Below are 19,185 nucleotides of genomic sequence, written 5' to 3'. Positions count from 1 at the left end.
ATAAGTTTATAAAAATTAACTTTTAAAATACAGCTTTCTAAAAATTATTATATATATATATATTTGATAAATTAAATTAAAACTAATTTTTAATAAACTTAAACAATAATAATTATATTTGATAAAATAATTTTTAAAATTTAAAAATATTATAATAGACATAATTATAAAAGTTAAATTTAAAAATTAATTAATATATAAGGTTATATTAGACTTTTTAATTTTGAGTAACACATTTTTTAAAAGTTGCAAACACCAACAGTCTTTTTAATTTACCAAACACAAAATAAAAAACTTAAAAGCACATTTTCAAAAAAATTTACCAAACCAAGTTTATCTCTTTCATAAGATTTACACTAGTTAACATATCCACACAAATTTTTGTATATATATATATATATATAAAAAGTTGGTGTATATAACATTTTTATCTTTATTTTTTGTCCTTTTTTTTCCTTCTAATACTTTCTTCTTGGAGGTACAAGAATTCTTTGATGTTATCTATGAAAACAAATAGGAAGAAACCAAATGTAGAAGAAATCACGGTTGATGTAGTCAAGTAGTAGTTGTTGGGAGGGATTTGTTGAGGAATGTCAAAGAACAGCCACCCTGTCTTCAAGCAAGAATACTAAAAAGTAATCATAGAGATACACACACACAATTTTAGTTTTCCTTAACTTTGTGATTAATCATTATCATCTAATACTCTGAGTCTTGTGATATGTATTTTGTTATCTCAATAAAGAGTAAACATATAAGGTAGGTATGTTGGTCAATAGTGAGTACTAGTTTCCGCAGAATATGGTAATTGATTGGTTCCCTCCCTGATTGCAATTGTGAAGGTTTCACGGGAATAATTTTGACTTTCTATGAGCAACCTAAAGAGAATTTTGTCCTCACTTTCACTTTGGTCGTCCGTGACCTAAGATTGGGACTCAGAGGGATATTTGCTATGTTTGTTACTTAGTATCAAGGCATAATATATATATACATAATGCAGGAATTTGCTTATAAATCAATAATAATAGTATAATACATTACCCTGTGCTTGCTTTCTGATGCTAGAAAGAATGGAAATGGTGGTTGAAGGCGAAGCAGGGATGAGAGCCGCAGTAGTAGTATACTATCTCTCCCGAAATGGCCAGCTGGAGCATCCACATCTCATGGAGGTTCCATTCTCTTCTTCTACACTCTTGTCTCTCAAAGGTACTAACTAACAACAAATTAAACAAAATCATTTAGCTAACGATGATAAATTAAAACGCATGCATTTCATAATTATTAGTTGTGACGTGATCATCAGATGTGCTAAACAGATTGACTTATCTTCGTGGAGAAGGAATGCGCAACATGTATTCTTGGTCCTCAAAAAGGTACTATTTAATTTCTTCCTAGAAAGCTACCAAAATTGCATCCAAAGTAACTGTAGTTAACATGTGCAGGAGTTACAGAAACGGATTTGTGTGGCAAGATTTGACAGAGAACGATTTCATTTACCCGACTAACGGTCACGATGAGTATGTTCTCAAAGGAACGCTACTCATTCAACCTTCTCACACTCTCACCTCCTTTGACGACACGTTAAGCTCCGATGCCGATCATGCAGACTCGTCGTCTTCATCCACCACCGCCGTCAAGGTTTACACGGCAAACGCATGCACCAATGCTGCTAACGCTTCCACTCAGACCGACAACAAGAACCAACTTGATACGGTGAGTGATAATAATGACGGAATTTCAATTTCAACTTCTTGTTCTGGATCTGGATCTGGTGATATAAGAAACCAGAAGATGGAGATTGATCGGCCTAGTGGGAGGATCAAGGCTTCTGCTTCTGCACTTGTCATGCATTTCATCAGGTGTCGATCTTCTTCAATGGATTATGCCAATTAAGGCCCAAATCACAGACCTTCTCAAGGCCCAACTCATACTCTTATGTTAAGCCCAATTACGAATGTAACGTAACCGTCTGTGATGTGATGCCCTCTAAAGTGTGTTTATTCAATTATTACATCACCAAAGCCAAAACCTTATATTATACAACGCCACCTTCACATTCACGAATCATTCAATCTCAACCTCTTATTCTGCTTCTATTCTATTCGTAGCTTTACTATAACTACTAAAAATCGATCATTTTATATTAGGAGAACTTATCTTGATAGAGTCTAGAAAAGAAACTAAAATTCAATACTTGGCTATAAAAATAATTTTATATTATTAGTCAATTACACATATAAATTTGTAGTGTAACACACAGAAAACAAAGTTTCTCCTTTGGGAGTAGACTTTCCTTTTTGAAAAAAAAAAAAAAAAGAAAGAATAAACAAAGTGGTTCAAATAAGATTAATCATTTAATTGTAAGACCAGAAAAGAGGAAATGCTGAATTGTTCTTGTCCCTAAACCATAATGTGGAGTGGTTTGACTTACCTTCCACGTTTTTATTTTTATTTTTATTTTTATTGAGCACTAAATAATAACACCCTATTTTTTCTTGATTATGAATTTATGATTCCCTTCTTCACCACCATTACATTATTATTATTCCGCGTCGCTCACGTATTATTTTCATTCTTTCTTTTCACCCTCTGCATAGCTTCATTCATCAGATAATTTTTTTTTCCCTTCTTGATCAATGACCTCTTCTTCTCCTTGACTTGTCTTTTCTCAGTAACACCCGTTTGATTCTCTTCTCCTTTCTTTCCATTATTGTTGTTGGGTTGTTACTGTTGGAACTGCTTTGTGTTTTGAATAATGGGTTCCATAAGAGGAATCAAGAAGAGGAAGAAGGCTGACAACAACAACAACGATGCCCCATTCCACTCCCAACTTCAACGCCCCTCCGATTGGTGGCACCTCTTCTCCCGCAGAATTTCAGGTCCCTATCTATCTCTTCTTCCTCTTTTTCAACCACCAATCTTCTTTAATTCTCTTAAACTACTCTCTCATTATTATTCTATACTATCACGCTAATTTTAGCTTTACTTTACTTATTCATATCGTATCCTAAACATGTTACTACTATTACTATTGCCGATAAAATGTAACCTTAAATTGTATTGTTCTTCAATAACTAAATATACAAGCTCCTATTTTTTTATGTTACCACTTCCAATATTTCAGATTCTGTTTCTCCGAAATTTGAACTACATTGGTGGGATCCCAGTTGCCATCAGCATTATTGTTCTTCTTCTCCTTAGTTGTTATAAATAATTTGCAGTTATTTGCCATGTTCGCAGTGATTTTGCTAGGTGTCTCTTTTCTCCAATTATGCATACAATACAGGTTATGGGATTTCAAAGTTATACTTAAATTTAACAGCTTTTGACCAGAGTCATACATTCTAGATACTAGCTACTTACTTAAACTACTAGCTTATTTAATTAATTATAGAAGATAATTTAAAAAAAAAAGTATATAGGTTATAGAGAAGCTGCTTGGTTGGATATGAAAATATGCTTTTCATATCCTAAACCCCTTGGAGAAAATCAAAATCCTTCTACCTATAAGGGATAAATGGGAATGTAGAATGATGTCATTATGATTAAAATGTACTATTACTAATTTAAAAAAAAAAAAAAAAAACTTCTGAATATGGTTAACAGCACAAGATGTTTTGGAAGAAGAGTTAAATCTTAAATGCAAAGGGATGAACCCTTTTTCAGGTTATCACCTTCATTCACTACTATCCTTATCCTCTTAACCAAAATTCTGTCACAGAAAACTGAGGAGCTATTAATTGCTTGCACATATACTCTGATATTTATGTTTTCAACCCTGACTCACTTATTATCTTTTAGAGAAACTGATGTTAACCGTCTGTTTATAAAGAACATGAAAATTTGCTTCAATTTGGTTATCCTTGTGTTTATATATAGTAAAATCAAATCTGCTAGTGCTTCTTCTGGCTTGTGGACTATCTCTTGCTTGTGTTGAAAAGCTGCTGCACAGTGCTAAACTTTCTTAGTCATTTAATGTAATATTATTTTAGTTGCGAAAACTGAATGTTATGCTTATGCTTCAACCTTTCTAATTTTAGGACCTTTATCACAATTTAAGGATTTAGACAAATTTGAATCTGTTTTCAAGATCTCAAGAAAGACATTCAATTATATATGTTCTCTTGTGGAAGAAGATATGCTGGCTAGATCATCAAATTGCACTGATTTAAACGGCATACATTTGTCTTTGAATGACCAAGTAGCCATTGCTCTTAGGAGGCTTAGTTCTGGTGAGTCATTGCAAGCCGTTGGCGACTCGTTTGGGCTGAACCAGTCAACTGTTTCCCAGGTAACTTGGCGGTTTGTGGAAGCAATGGAAGAGAGAGGGCTACACCATCTTAGTTGGCCGTCAACTGAAGTCGAAATGGAAGAGATAAAGGCTCGATTTGAGAGCATACGAGGCCTTTCCAATTGTTGCGGCGCAGTTGACACCACACACATACTGATGACTTTGCCTGCCACAGATTCTGTGACCAATGTGTGGGTTGATCATGAGAAGAACTGTAGCATGATCTTGCAAGCCATTGTGGATCCGAATTTGAGATTTCGTGACATAGTTACCGGTTGGCCTGGTAGTCTGAGTGATGATCACATGCTTCGAAGCTCTGCTTTCTTCAAAATTGCTGAAGAAGGAAAGAGGTTGAATGGAAAAAAGAAAATGCTCGAAGGAACAATGCTAAGGGAATACATAATTGGAGATACAGGATTTCCCCTTTTGCCATGGCTTCTTACACCTTACAAAGGCAAAGGCCTGTCGGATGTTCAGGTCGAGTTTAACAGACGGGTCGTCGCAACTCAAATGATAGCGAAAAGGGCATTGGCTAGGCTGAAGGAGATGTGGAAGATAATCCAAGGTGTGATGTGGAAGCCTGATAAGCACAAGTTACCAAGGATTATTCTTGTTTGCTGCATATTGCATAACATTGTTATTGATATGGAAGATGAAGTACTGCATGGCATGCCATTGTGCCATCAGCATGATTCCGGATATAAAGACCAAATTTGTGAATCTGCCGACAATTCTGCAGCTTCAAAAATCAGAGACAAGTTTTCTTCCTACTTATCAAGAAAAATGCCAGATTGAAAACATCATTTTTCCTGTGGTTGTTACAAATTACAATATATACTTATAGCTATATAAAACACCCTTTTACTCTCCCCTTCATGTTGGTTCACAATAAACTTTGACACCAACAAATTTTAGTTGCCTCAATTGTGAGTAGAAGAACGTAAATTCTGGTTTTAGTTGCTTGCTAGTGAATTATGTCTTAGCGTATTCTATTTTCTTACTTTTTTTTCTTTTCATTATTTCTCATATGGTACAATGTTATCTATATTTAGTATATTTTAGGGTAATAGAAAGGTTATGCAATTATTGGAGAGAGGAAATTTAGTGTATTTTTCGCTGTGCTTAATTTTTAGTGAGGAAAAAAAAATATTTATATATGATGATAGGTTGAGAAGATTTAACGATCACATTATTGTACCTATTTTATATTGAATTTTACATTTTGAAAATAATTAAATATTTACTTCTCCCACTATTGTAGTTAACCAGTCATTGCACTTGAGTGCTTCATAAATGAAAAACCAATTTAAAATACTTATTCACGTGAAATTATATAGAATAAAAAAAGTTGTCAATGAAGAGTTCATATTGTTTGTTCTGATATCAATCAGACTCCACAATTTAAAACTAATACTTTAAAAGTTTAAACTTCATTTAAAAAAGGACAGAATTTAAAATATGAAAAAAAAACATGTGGATATATTGCTAGAATAATAAAATTTTTTAATTGAATTATATGTTATTTTATATATGATTTTATTGTCACAATAATTGGAAAACATTTCATGCTTTAATTTATGTGATATTACATAATATGATTATGTACTTGTTTTGATGTTATTAAGTTGATAGAAAAAAAAATGTAATGTGTTTGAAAATTTTTTAGTAGTAAAATAAAAATATTAAAAAAATAAAAAATATTTTTTAAATTAATTATAATTTACATTTTAAAAAAATCCTTAAAAAATATTTTACATAATAAATAAATAAATAATATTTTTATATTATTTTACTCAAATATAATTGATAAATAAAAAAATTTTTTTACATAAAATATTAAAATATAAATTTACTTTTATTTTTTTAAACTTTATTTAAAAAATTACTTAACAAAAGATACTTTTTTTTAATTTGTCCAAACAAATCCGAAAAGAATAGCCGGATTGGCTGGGGTAATTGGATTGATGAGGTAGGAAGCAAGGCCCAATTATCTGATGGGCCGAGTCCAACAAGAATAGTTTCAGCCATTCTGTGGAATTGCCGATGCCAATTCCCAATTGTGCAGAAGGCTAGAGTTAGGGTTATTGAAGTTGAAAGAGATGGAGCTGAGAAATGTGGTGAAGGATAAGAAATTCTGGTTGGCGTCGTTGATAATAGTGTGGGCAGCTGGGCTCCAGGGACACATGATGTGGCTGCAGCGCCAAGAATCCTTCAAACACAAGTTCGGCGACCTCAACTCTCAAGACCATTCCGATCCACCAACCTCATAACTCCATTACTCCGTTCGTCTTTCTCTCTCTCTCTCTCTCTCTCTCTCTCTCTATATCATAAATCTTAGCTTTTTCTGTTTCTCTGTTTATTACACAACGTAATAGTGTATTGTTTCGCCATATTCTAGTGTGTTCATAATTAATTAAGCTAAGCATGAGTAGAATCCCAAATTACTTGGCTCTGCTGTTTTTACACATTACACAACTTGAATAGCCCCAATTTCATTGCCTGCAAAGGTTTAATTTGTACAATCCAACGCCATCTAACATTATACTATTTAATATAACAATAATAATAATAATAAGGATCCGTTAGGAGACAATGAACTATTTGTACAATGTGTATAATGGACTATTGAGTTATAAAATGAACATCTCTCATACTATCTAGAATAACCATCAGACTACTAGGAATAATAAATATCTTTTCAAAAACTTAAACTAATTTTGGAGTTCACCAAGGTTCAAATTCTTAATCTTTCGGATCTAGCGCTTTAATACAATATCATGATACCACTCATCCCAAACGTTTTAGCTGATGGAAAAAGGTACTAATGATTATATCTCTAATATTCCATAAACCTCCGTTGTACACATTATACAAATATTTCATTGGCTCCTCGTACTTTCTCTAATAATAATAATAATAATATATAGTATGTTACCTGTTGATTAATAAATTGGATTTCATCTGCTCTGTGCATTCTAAAATTATATGTATTCAAAGATGTATGAAATTTGAGATTTCGGAGTGCTATATCTGTCAATATCATTCTAAACGTTTTTTTTTTAAGTTAATGAGAAATGATATTAAATTATTTTTCAATGCACTATAAAAGAACCATTCTTTTTTTATCAATAAGTTTTATTACTAAAAATAAAAAAATAATTACATAAAAGTAGGATATATAGCATTGTTCTAAATTATTAGACGTTCTTTCTATTTCTACATAGTAGCAAAGCAAAAAGAATATGGTATGATACTATGATTAGCTTTTTTGTTTTTAGTATAGTATCTTACAAAATTAGATAGGAATAGCATAGATTGAATAGTAGTACTAGGAAATAAAGCCTAAATAAATAGCATTCTTTGTTTCCGAAAGTTGAGCCGAGTTTTGTATCGGTGGTAGGTGAAGTGGTACACTAACTGTCACTGTCCCAAGTCAGCAAGACCGTAAATTGGTAGCCGATCGGTTCCAAGTTTCACCATCAACTGCCTTTTTTGTTATACGCCATAATATAATCTCTAAATATTGTGCGCATCAAGAAAAAATGGTAAGGTGCCAACGAGCTATAATGGCAAACTGTTAATGAGTTATAGTTTAAATGATATAAATTTTTCATACTTATTTAAAAATTATGGCTTCGAGTCTTTTTATCTTTAGTAAAAAAAAAATGGTAAGCTAATTCCTTTCTTTAGAAGAAAAAAAAAGAATGAAATGCACGTGAAAGCAATTCGAACTACTACACGATAAAAAAAATGATTATTCGAATAATACGAATTTATATAATTATCTTTAATATTTTAAGTGTTATTATAGATATTTTAATAATCTCATATTATATATTTATATTAAGACTTATTTTATTTTAGTAATTCCGGCCCGTTGACATCCCCTTTTTAATTTCATTTCCGCATAATACACCTTATTAATTTGAATGCAAAACAACCTTTTCTTTCTGGTCGTGAATCAACCTTCAATATAGGAAGCGTTGATTTGTAGTATAGACTACTTGGTTTCTGTTCTATTTTCCCTCCTTTTTTAAAAAGTTTATTTGTTTACGCCTTCTAGAATGTGGATAAGCCTCAACTAGCTATATAGTTAAGCGTAGAAGCATCGTTTCGTTATCGTTATGCATATATAAAATAAAAAATTATAAGTCGCAGTTTCTTTCATTCACAAAGCTGGTCATATTCAATTTGGAGAGATGCTCATACAAAATACCCCAAATCACAAAATCAGAGTGGTTTTTGTGTATGAAACATGATTTGGAAGTCAACTCCATCGTGTTTAAGTTTTGACCCACAACAAAAGCACAAGAAATAGCTTCTTAATTAGACCAACAACGCCCATACTAAAAATCTAGCCTCCCCTCTTACGCACAAGCTCGTATGCTATTTCTAGACTCGTTTTAGCCTAACATAATTTTCATTGTCGTGCACGTAAAATATAACACCCTATCATCAATGTCTATATATTCACATGGTTTTTAGCTAGTAATTTGTTCTTCTTTGCCAACTCGCTGTATGATCCATGTCACCGTGTGCAAGATGACCAACACTTCTAGAAATAATCCTTAACAAAACCCTAGAATTTACACTTTTGAAAATTAATATTAAATTTGTGTCTTTCACTAAACTTTAAAAATACTGTTAGGCCTCTTTTGGTCCGTTTAGAAAGTTTCAAAAGTAACTTCTTTTTTTAGCTTTTGACTTATAAAAAATATTAGTATTAATGTCTGGTGCAATTTTCAAAATTAAATTGCAGTTTTTTTTAGCTTTTGACTCATGAAAAAAATGACTTCTTTCGTAATACTACTACTTTTTATCACATTTCTATAAAATAAGCACTTTAAAACTAAAAAATCAAATATAAAATAATTTATTTATAAGCTATTTTTAATATAGCCATTTATTGTTTAAACTATTTTTTCAAAAGAAACTTAATTAAGTTATATATTTACCCAAATTGACCCTTAGCCAATGGGTCTTATGAATTGTCATTATTTTAGTACTACTGTTTTTAAGACGAATTCTTAATCTCTTCGATGTCCAAAACCGACATGATATAATTCTTCTAGTATTTAGATCTTTTAACGGATAAAATTACCATTTTGCTCTTTGTTTTTAAAATGACGAAACCTATCATTACTACATCAAGATGATATCAATGAACTGAAAAATGTGAAAATCGATTTTTTTTTTTTGAAATTCTAGATAACAGGGCGACAATAAAAGTCGCCTTTGAATATGTACATGTAGCATTTACTATTCATTTTGCTCATTCAATGTCTCTAATGTGACTTGCTCAGCAAAGAGAAAGAAATTGCTGCTAATGACAAGCTGTATATAAAATCATAGTGAAAGATCAGATTGTGATAATGACTATGATGAAGTCAAACCAAAATGTATTCTATGGATGTTGCATTGTTGGATATATTATCAACCAAGAAATATCTTATCGGATAATTAATGATAATCACATAAAAATATTCTCTTAATTCAGAACTAAAAGACATGAAATTGATCAATATAATTGTCATTTAATTACTTTTTGGTTTGTGTAACTTAAGTGTCAATATTCCGTGCATTCCCATCCAAGAAAATAATTGAAGACCCGTCAGTTTCGTTCTCCTGTAATTAAAAATAAAAATGCACTCACAAATAATCTTCTAGATGCATGATATATCTAATATATTCTAATCTAGTTAGTGTGAATAATTGGTATAACTTGCTCCCCACTCCCAGTATTATAATCCTTTGAAAATAATTAAAATTTAAATTCCACTTTGTTTTACATAATTATAAAACTTTTTTTAAAATTTGATATTTTCTTTTAACCAGCCCAACTTTTGTTGTCACTATATCAGATGGTAGAGATAATACCAACCCTCAAGTTCTTCATCAAACAATGACTAAAAGAAGAAGAACTCATCTTCCTTAAATAATCGTTTGTCTGTAATTTAGTAGGATGGGAACAAAGATTGGGTTAAAAAATATTAAAATTTAAGAGAATTTTGTCCATTTCAAATATAAAAAAATATAAAATTAAAATTATTATAATTATTTCTTAAAGGGTTATTGGTAACCTTTGTTTAGAGAGGGTTACCCACTCTAATAGTAATATCAAAATTTGCCTTTTATTTAGTATTTATTAATTATTATAACAATTAATAAAGACTAAATAAAATAATTTTAACTATTTTTTACTAATTTATTTTTATTATTAAACATTCCTGAAAAAATTAATGGAATTGAGAAACCGAAACATAATTGAACTCCATTATTTGACTGTTTCATTTTAACTAATTAGTTTTAGTGCTTAATTAAATCTACCATAACTACCACATCAACTTTATTAGCTCTAGCTACCTACCATATATATGCACACAATCCATAATTAATTAATTAAATAAATTAAATTCCTCAAGAAACCTTGAAATTAAATATGAACACGAACGAAACAATTGAATTAGAACGAAATAACTTCTAGATGGCTACTACTATGCTAAGATAAGTTTTAAAGGGTTTATTTTTGTTACGTTGGAGCCAACTGCACGGAATTCCCTTCTAGACCGTGTGACTATAATAAAACCAATCCAACATATTGTTATTTTATTTATTTTTATATATAAGGAAAAATCAAAATGTGTGATTATCAAACAAAGATGTGTCCCTCTTAATTGACAGAATCACTAAGTTAATGCAAGTCAATTGACTGTAGCTATTAGCTGATTACATTGAAAATGAGGTCCATATACCATATAACAAAATGAGTATACTACTGCTGTTTAGTGTGAAAAATAACGTATCCACCATGAGAATCTAAAAAAAAAAACAAACCTTTTACAGTTAATGTCAGTTATTTTTTAATTATTTTTGTTATAAAATATTTTTAAATTCTAAATTTTAAAAAATAAAAATTAACAAATAATTTTATGATAAAAAATTAATTAATATTAACTAATTAAAAATAATTTCTATATTTAGACAATAAGAAAATTGAAAATACAAGCCGCAATAATGTATAGTTGGACATTAAAGAAAATTAGATAAGTGGCAGATTACACGAAAGAGTTTTCATATATACCATCGTATCAATAATTATCCATGAATAATGTTACATGTATATCAAAATCAACTACTAAAGTCAGTCGTCAATATAAAATATATGTTAAAATATAAATATATATTAAAAATAAATTAAACTACACATGTATTTTTATATAAATACATTAGTAACTAATTTTAGTATACAAAAAACATTTTTTATTATCCATAGTTAAAAGTAACATGCATAAGCGACATATATTTTATACTAATTTGCAATGTGGAAGCATTCCTGCCTATTAGTTATCTTGTAGTTAGCATCGATGCTGCTAATTAATCAAATCATCTTAGCCAGACAGTAGTATTAAATAAACGAACAAGATGTGCAGAATTTTCTTTTATATGAAGAACAAGATGAATTAGCATCGGTATATAAATCCAATAGAACGAACAATAATAATAATAGAAAAAAAAGTGATTAATTTACAAATAGAATAAAGTAAGAAAGAAATGGAAGCAAGCTAAGAAGATAGAGTATCGATGGAGGGGAGGAGCTAGCAGCTATATATGGCTTTTTCTGGTATACATACATACACTAATTAAGTTAATAAATAAATTAAAATAAGTATCTCCAAAAAGCTAATAACTAAGCTTGATGTATGTGTAGCAGAAGTAGTTACAAACAATGGACCAAGTTAGGAGGATGAGTAGTTATTGTTGGTTGTCCAATCTTCAAGAATGCCAAATCATTCTCAAAGGGAGTCAAGTTCAGATCCACAAACATAACTTCTCTCTTTCTTTTATTATTGCTAGTCACGTCTGAAGAAGGTGGCGGCGGTGGTGGTGGCGGTGCTGTTCTGTGACGCCTCATGTGGCCACCCAAAGCTTGGCCAATGGCGAACTCCAAGCCGCAAACGGAGCACTCGTGAGTCTTAGGCTTTGCCGGAGAGCCATGGCTATCATCACTGCTGCTGTCTTCTCCGTTCATGAGCCTCGGCTTCTTGTGGCTTGCACGGTGGCCTCCTAGTGCCTGAAACGACGAGAATTGCCTGTTACATGTCTTGCACTCGAATACACGGTTGTTGCTGGTGGTGGTGGTGGTGGTTCTCTCAAGTCCTGCACCAGCAGAAAGCAGCATGAGATAGTTGGCCATGGCTATGCTTTCAGGCTCTCTTTCTCTCTTGATGGTCCACGTCATCATGGGGTTTAGTTTGTTTCAAGTTTGAAATGATAAAAAAGAAGAAGTGAGGGTTTAGGGTTGGTTGGGTGGGTGGGTTTGATTTATAAACGCGGGGGGAGAGAGATTGATTAAGATAGTTTGCAGTTTGACTTTTCTGAGAATGTGTTTGAGTTTGTGAGTGTGACGTAAGCATATACGAGTGGTGCTCCAATTGGGTTGATGTAAGGCCTTTCTACATTTACTTTGACTACTACTGTCACACCAACATACATACATACACACTATATGGAGGGGTCATTATGCTATTCAAGGCTGCCATTCTCTAATTCTTAAGAGAGCACAGGGAGAAAACGAATTTAGTGTATAATAGATATAAAATCGAAATTATAATCAATTAATAATTGATTTAATTAATTTTTAATCATTTTAAATTTTAAAATTTAAAATATAAGGATTTGGTTACGAAAAAATTACATATTTTTTTTATATGTAAAGAACGTGCTGCAGTTTCTTTTTTTTTACAGCCTCTTACATCGCAAAGATTATCATTGTCCGCCGCGCAAAACGCAATCCGATACTGTCCAGCTGTCCGAGAACGTCTAACGAAGACACTCTTTTGCGCACGTTGCGTCTGTCGCGCAGCCTAAGACCATCATGGCCGCCGCCACCTTTAACGACGTTGCGACGTAGATCCTCCTGGCCCTCGCTGTAGCACTCGCCGAAAAGGCCAACGGCAGCAGCAGCCACAAGGGCCCTCTAATGTCCGTGCTAGGTTCTCCTCTCCGACTTGGTGTTCGTCATCTTCATGATGACGGTTATCCGACCGGCAATGAAGATTCGTGACGGACCTGATCGGGATGCAATTGATCTTCGACGCATTCGTGTTCGGAATGATGATTTCCAAGGGAAGGGATTTCGCGGAGAGTCTGATAGAGATGATCGAGGATTTTGTGTCTGGATTGTTGCTGTCGCTGTACTTTGCTTCGAGTGGGTTGAAATTGACGAATTTAGATGCTAGATGTTCAATTTACTAGGTATGTAGATGGTTATTTTGTTTGATTCAGTTTAAATATATACAATTAACAAATGTTAGATAATCATTTCACTAGGTAATCAAATGATTATTTTAATAATTATGTGGATGCTTGTTTGATGGCTGGTGAGAGAGCTTTCTAACGCCGAAGAGGTGGGATGATTGATGAGAATGGGATAGCAGACGGTTGGGGAGGGAGGGAAAGGGTATTTGGGTAAATTCTATTGATAAATTAGGGTTGAGATTGTTAATTTTTTGAAATAATTGTTTGAATTTTTTTATTGGGCTAAATTTAAAACTCATTGTACATATTATCAAGATTATTTGTTGTTTCCGTAACAGAATTTTTTTTAAAAATACAAGATCAGTTACAATTTATTATTTATATATATTTCTTAATTTATTTCTAAAAAATATTTTTTATTTTAATGCATATTTTATATAATAACTCCGCCTATATTACATTTGCGGTACATAGCCGGTCCCAAACCCGGATAAAGGAGGAAGATTGTGTTAGGTCTTCGACAACCAACATAAAAATATAGTCGAACCCCCATGACATGAATTAAAGACATTATTGCGCTAAAGTTAAGTCGTTGTCCGGAATCAACGTGCTGTATGGCTCGAGTACAGTGTTAAATGAGCAAGAGCCGCTGCATCGATGCCCAGATGTAATGATAAATGAGCAAGGGTTCTCGCATTTTCGTGAACGGACGAGGGTAAATAAGCTAGTTCACAAAGTAAAAGGTAAAGGTCGGAGCGACATAAGGTTGAGATTTGGGACATGGAACATAGGCAGTCTAACAGAAAAATCTATGGAGGTGGTGGACACCATGACAAGGAGGAAGATTAGTATTATGTGCCTATAAGAAACAAAATGGATTGGTGCGAAGGCTAGGGAGTTGAATATTTTTTGTTTCAAACTTTGGTATACAGAAAAGGTGAAGAATAGGAATGGGGTTGGAATAATTGTGGATAAGCAGTGGAAGAAGGACGTAGTGGATATCAAGAGAGTGAAAGATCGGATCATCTCTATCAAACTTGTGGTGGAGGGAGGTGCTTTCCATGTGATTAGCGCCTATGCACCGCAAGTGGGTTCGGACGAACAATACAAGATAAGGTTTTGGGATGATCTACAGAGTTTGGTTCAAGACATACCTTAGGGAGATAAGATTTTCTTAGGAGGAGATTTAAATGGCCATGTTAGGAGAGAAGTGACTGGATATGAGAGTATTCACGGAGGCCATGGTTTCGGGGTGATCAATGCCGAAAGTAAAATTATTTTGGACTTTTCCTCAAATTTTGATCTTCTCATCGCAAATACATGTTTTAAAAAGAGAGACGAACATCTTATAAACTATAATTGTGGCATGACAAGCTCTCAAATTGACTTCTTCTTATTGAGGAGAGTCAACCAAAAATTTTGCATTAATTGTAAAATTATCGCGGGAGAGAGTTTGACAACACAACATAGGGTGCTCGTCATGAATTTTCGCGTTGAACAAAAGTTGAAGAAAAGACATCATACGAAGAACCCAAGGACGAGGTGGCGGCGGATGAAAGGTGAGGAACAAAGAAGTTTCCTAAGACGGGTAGGAAAAGAGGCAAAGTGGGATGGGAATGGAAGCGCGGAAGAGATATGGAGGAAGATGGCAAAAGTTATTAGAAGAACAGCAAAAGAAAGCTTTGGTGAATCTAAAGGAATAGGACCAAAAGACAAGGAGTCCTGGTGGTGGAATGCGAGTGTACAAGATAAGATAAAGATAAAAAGGGAGTGCTTTAAAGAGTGGTCTTTATGCCGCAACGCAGATAACTGGGAAAAATATAAGGCAGCTAATAAAGAGACAAAAGTGACTGTAAGTGAAGCAATAACAAGAGCATATGAGGCTCTCTACCAGTCTTTGGGCACGAAAGAAGGAGAAAAGGTATATATATAATTACAAAGAGGCGTGAAAGAAGAACGAGAGATTTGGATTAGGTTAAGTGCATAAAGGATAAGGATGGAGAGGTGTTGGCTCAAGAGGAGAAGATTAATGAAAGGTGGAAAAGCTACTTCTACGAGTTATTTAATGAAGGACAGAAGACTCTTCCGAGCCTTGGTCGGTTATGCACAAGGGAAGAAGATCAAAACTTTGACTACTATTGAAGGATTTGAAACTTCGAGGTAAAAGAGGCTCTAAAACATATGAAAAATGGCAGGGCGGTAGGACCTGATAATATCCCGATTGTGGTTTGGAAGTGTCTTAGAGAAAAAGGCATCAACTAATTAACCAAGTTTTTTAATGAGATTTTAAGGTCAAAGGAGATGCTTGATGAGTGAAGAAAGAGCACCTTGGTACCTATTTACAAGAATAAGGGGAATATACAAATTTGCGAAAACTATAGAGAGATCAAGTTATACCATGTAGTCATGGGAAAGGGTGATAGAACGGAGATTGAGAAAAGAGACGCAAGTAACAGAGAACCAATTTGAATTTATGCCAGGCAGATCTACCACTAAAGCGATATACCTATTAAGAATGATTATGGAGAGGTATCGTAGTAATAAAAAGGATATACATATGGTGTTTATTGATTTGGAAAAAGCGTATGATAGAGTACCAATGGAGGTCTTATAGAAGGTTTTAGAAAAAATGAGAGTAAGGATCGCATATATTCGTGCAATTAAAGACATGTATGATGGGCCACAACTAGTGTGAAGACTCAAGGTGGTGTGATAGAGGAATTTTTCATTAGTATATGATTACATAAGGGATCATCCTTAAGTCCATACCTTTTCACATTAGTCTTGGAAGTACTCACAGAGTACATCTAAGAGCCTATGCCATGGTGCATGCTTTTTGTCAATGATATCGTTCTTATGGGAGAGTCAAGGGAAGACCTAAATAAGAAGTTAAAGTTATGGAGAGAAGCTCTAGAAGTGTATGATCTGCGCATAAGCCGTAGTAAGACAAAATATATGGAATGTAAGTTCAGTCTGAGAAGGGAAAACCCTAATATATATGTGAAAATTGGAGAAAACATCATACGAAAAAGTTAAAAATTTTAAGTATCTTGAGTGCATCATGCAAGATAATGGAGAGATTAAACATGATGTAAATCATAGGATCCGAGCAGGTTAGTCAAAATAGCGGAGTACCTCTGGTTTTATATGCGACAAAAAAGTGTCTTTAAAACTTAAAGGTAAATTCTATTGCACCGTTATAAGACCGGCTATGCTTTATGGTACGGAGTGTTGGACGGCTAAAGGGGAGCACGAACATAAGTTGAGTGTGACAGAGATGAAGATGTTGAAATGGATGAGTGGTCATACGCGATTGGATAAAATAATGAACGAAGATATAAGGGAGAGAGTTGGAGTAGCACCCATTGTGGAAAAGATGGTTGAATTGCGTCTCAGGTGGTTTGGACATGTGAGAAGAAGACCGATAGAACATCCAGTCAGGAGGGTGAATGTTGAGATAGAAGATGGACAAGGAGCGAAAGGCAGAGGAAGATCTAAAAAGACCATCTATGAGGTGGTCAAACGAGATTTACATGTAAATGGTCTCTTTGTAGACATGATACATGACAGAGCACAATAACATTGTTTGATTCATGTAGCCAACCCCACTTAGTGGGATAAGGCTTTGTTGTTGTATATTTTATATAAAAAAATAATTTAATAATCCATATTTTATGTAATAGATTAGCTTAATAAAAAAAGTGAATAGTTAAAAGTTTTTTTTGGTTAAAATTTTATTTTGATAAATAAAATTATATTCAATTTACTCTTATATTCATTTATTCCTTCGTATTTTTAAATATATTAAGAAAATATTTAATTTGACTATTAAATTTACAGATAAATTTTAGTTTAATTTTTAAAATTTTAATTAATTTTATTTTTAATTTTTGTAAATTCAAAAATTAAATTGAGTATTAACTACGTATTAATTTTTTTTATAAATCTAAAAAGCGGAAGTCACATTTTAAACCGAAAACAAAATATTGACTATGCCTTCTAGATGGGGGTGCCCCCGGCCTGTATCTAACTATCTATGCATGTGTTGAGTTGGTTATTACTTGGAAAATTAATCTCCTTCTAGACTTTCTATATATAATGACCAACCGATAGGCTAAAGAATTATTTATTTTTGTGCGTGTATCCCCATCAGTAATTCGGTATTTAGCATTGACAAAATAGTACCAGTCTAATTAATACTATATGTAACTTGTGAGTCACACTAGGATATCTTCTAGATCAGGTACATATTAAGTGACATAATCTTTATTAAATAAGAGGATTACTGGTTATTGGATTGGGTGAATGCATTGAATAGGACGGCCAATAGGTAGTGACACGTAAACTAGGACAAGTCAGAGATACAACCTCCATTATCTTTTTGGTCAAACTCTATCTGACACAAGTACTTAGTTTATAAAAGTTTATTGAATCAGTTATTTGGATGTTCACGATTTAACCGTTTTTAGAATAAAGTACTCATTTAATTTTTAATATTTAAATTAAATTATATTATTATTTTTAATGTTTAAAATATTTTAATTTCATGCTAAATATTTTATTTTATTAAAATTAATTTTTTGCAAAAAAAAAAATTATTATTATTTTTTTCTTTTTTTTTTCATTTTTAAATAACTAAATAATTATTGTGACTACTATAATTCTAATTTGTATTGTTATTTAAAAGAAAATTATAATTAAAAAAGAATATTTTTTGAAAAAATCTTAATTTTATTATAAAAATAAAATAAAATAAAATAAAATATTTAAAATAAAAATAATATTTTAAAAATTAGAGACGAAATTAGAATTTAATTCAAATGTTAAAGAAATTCAATATATTTTAGTAGATTTAATGCGTTTTTTTCCCTGACGTGGAACTTAAATGCTAATTATAATCATGTTTACAAGATGCGAAAAGAAAGATCATAATCATTCGTATAAGCAAGCTACATAATAGGGTAGTTAGAATTAGGGAGTGGTATTGGCATGTCCATATACCAATCTACTAATAAAAGGTTGGAACTATATATGGCTAGTTCTAATTATTAATGTGATCTTGATTTGCGCATACATAACTTAAATTATCCACTACAAATTAAATACTGAACAAACCTAACCTATCATTTTTGACATTTGTATACGGAAAAAGGTAATATTGTAATATTTGTACAGATATTATGGAATTATTATTAATAAAACTATTATTGTAACCAAGAGATAACGTACAACAACAATAGGAAACCGCATTGGAGGTGAAAACTGAAGCGCATGCATGTGAAAGCTTGGGTGTTAGGTTTTATAAGAATAAAATAAGAAAATATATAAGAATGTGGAACAAAGCAATTAAAATATATATAATCCAACCACTTTAATTTATATAATAGAATAGAGGCATAGAAGTTATATGCATCATCATCAATGTAAAGACGTAGAAGTATATTTGCTTTATAAATCAATAAGATTGATGTCCATATATAATAATGAAGCCTGACTTAATCAGACATTATTATAGGTACAGGTATGTATATGTTAATAGTTACAATAATCATTTCTAAAAAATATCATATAATAAAAATAAATAAAATACTTGTTGTTCTACCAAGTCCGAATTATAGTCCACTTGTAATATATGC

General features: G+C 32.2%; 4 protein-coding genes across 4 annotated transcripts; 3 read left to right on the top strand and 1 right to left on the bottom strand.

The window, feature by feature from the left end:
• Positions 1 to 1,041: 1,041 nt before the first annotated feature.
• Positions 1,042 to 2,060, top strand: LOC130951690 (protein SOSEKI 4-like). Its single transcript, XM_057880396.1, has 3 exons — positions 1,042 to 1,206; positions 1,304 to 1,373; positions 1,443 to 2,060. The coding sequence occupies exons 1-3, from the start codon at positions 1,059 to 1,061 to the stop codon at positions 1,891 to 1,893; spliced, it is 669 nt and encodes a 222-aa protein (XP_057736379.1). The 5' UTR covers positions 1,042 to 1,058; the 3' UTR covers positions 1,894 to 2,060.
• A 503-nt stretch (positions 2,061 to 2,563) lies between these two features.
• Positions 2,564 to 5,444, top strand: LOC130948198 (protein ALP1-like). The gene is made up of 2 exons (XM_057876911.1): positions 2,564 to 2,879; positions 4,041 to 5,444. Exons 1-2 carry the CDS (start codon positions 2,756 to 2,758, stop codon positions 5,084 to 5,086), a joined length of 1,170 nt encoding a protein of 389 aa, XP_057732894.1. The 5' UTR covers positions 2,564 to 2,755; the 3' UTR covers positions 5,087 to 5,444.
• A 903-nt stretch (positions 5,445 to 6,347) lies between these two features.
• Positions 6,348 to 7,219, top strand: LOC130951613 (uncharacterized). The gene has a single exon (XM_057880310.1). It carries the CDS (start codon positions 6,391 to 6,393, stop codon positions 6,559 to 6,561), a length of 171 nt encoding a protein of 56 aa, XP_057736293.1. The 5' UTR covers positions 6,348 to 6,390; the 3' UTR covers positions 6,562 to 7,219.
• A 4,544-nt stretch (positions 7,220 to 11,763) lies between these two features.
• Positions 11,764 to 12,598, bottom strand: LOC130950787 (zinc finger protein ZAT11-like). The gene has a single exon (XM_057879376.1). It carries the CDS (start codon positions 12,531 to 12,533, stop codon positions 12,009 to 12,011), a length of 525 nt encoding a protein of 174 aa, XP_057735359.1. The 5' UTR covers positions 12,534 to 12,598; the 3' UTR covers positions 11,764 to 12,008.
• Positions 12,599 to 19,185: the final 6,587 nt, after the last annotated feature.

This window comes from Arachis stenosperma, chromosome 9, assembly GCF_014773155.1.
Source record: "Arachis stenosperma cultivar V10309 chromosome 9, arast.V10309.gnm1.PFL2, whole genome shotgun sequence".
Classification (NCBI taxonomy): domain Eukaryota; kingdom Viridiplantae; phylum Streptophyta; class Magnoliopsida; order Fabales; family Fabaceae; genus Arachis; species Arachis stenosperma.
This window is presented reverse-complemented; position numbering and strand designations above follow the sequence as displayed.

What these genes read in the sequence shown, in the direction of transcription:
- LOC130951690 (XM_057880396.1), top strand. Translation starts at nt 1,059, where the DNA reads ATGCTAGAAAGAATGGAAATGGTGGTTGAAGGCGAAGCAGGGATGAGA. An exon ending in TACACTCTTGTCTCTCAAAG is followed by an intron (nt 1,207 to 1,303) that starts GTACTAACTAAC and finishes CGTGATCATCAG; the next exon opens with ATGTGCTAAACAGATTGACT. An exon ending in TATTCTTGGTCCTCAAAAAG is followed by an intron (nt 1,374 to 1,442) that starts GTACTATTTAAT and finishes TAACATGTGCAG; the next exon opens with GAGTTACAGAAACGGATTTG.
- LOC130948198 (XM_057876911.1), top strand. Translation starts at nt 2,756, where the DNA reads ATGGGTTCCATAAGAGGAATCAAGAAGAGGAAGAAGGCTGACAACAAC. An exon ending in CTTCTCCCGCAGAATTTCAG is followed by an intron (nt 2,880 to 4,040) that starts GTCCCTATCTAT and finishes TTCTAATTTTAG; the next exon opens with GACCTTTATCACAATTTAAG.
- LOC130951613 (XM_057880310.1), top strand. Translation starts at nt 6,391, where the DNA reads ATGGAGCTGAGAAATGTGGTGAAGGATAAGAAATTCTGGTTGGCGTCG.
- LOC130950787 (XM_057879376.1), bottom strand. Translation starts at nt 12,533, where the DNA reads ATGATGACGTGGACCATCAAGAGAGAAAGAGAGCCTGAAAGCATAGCC.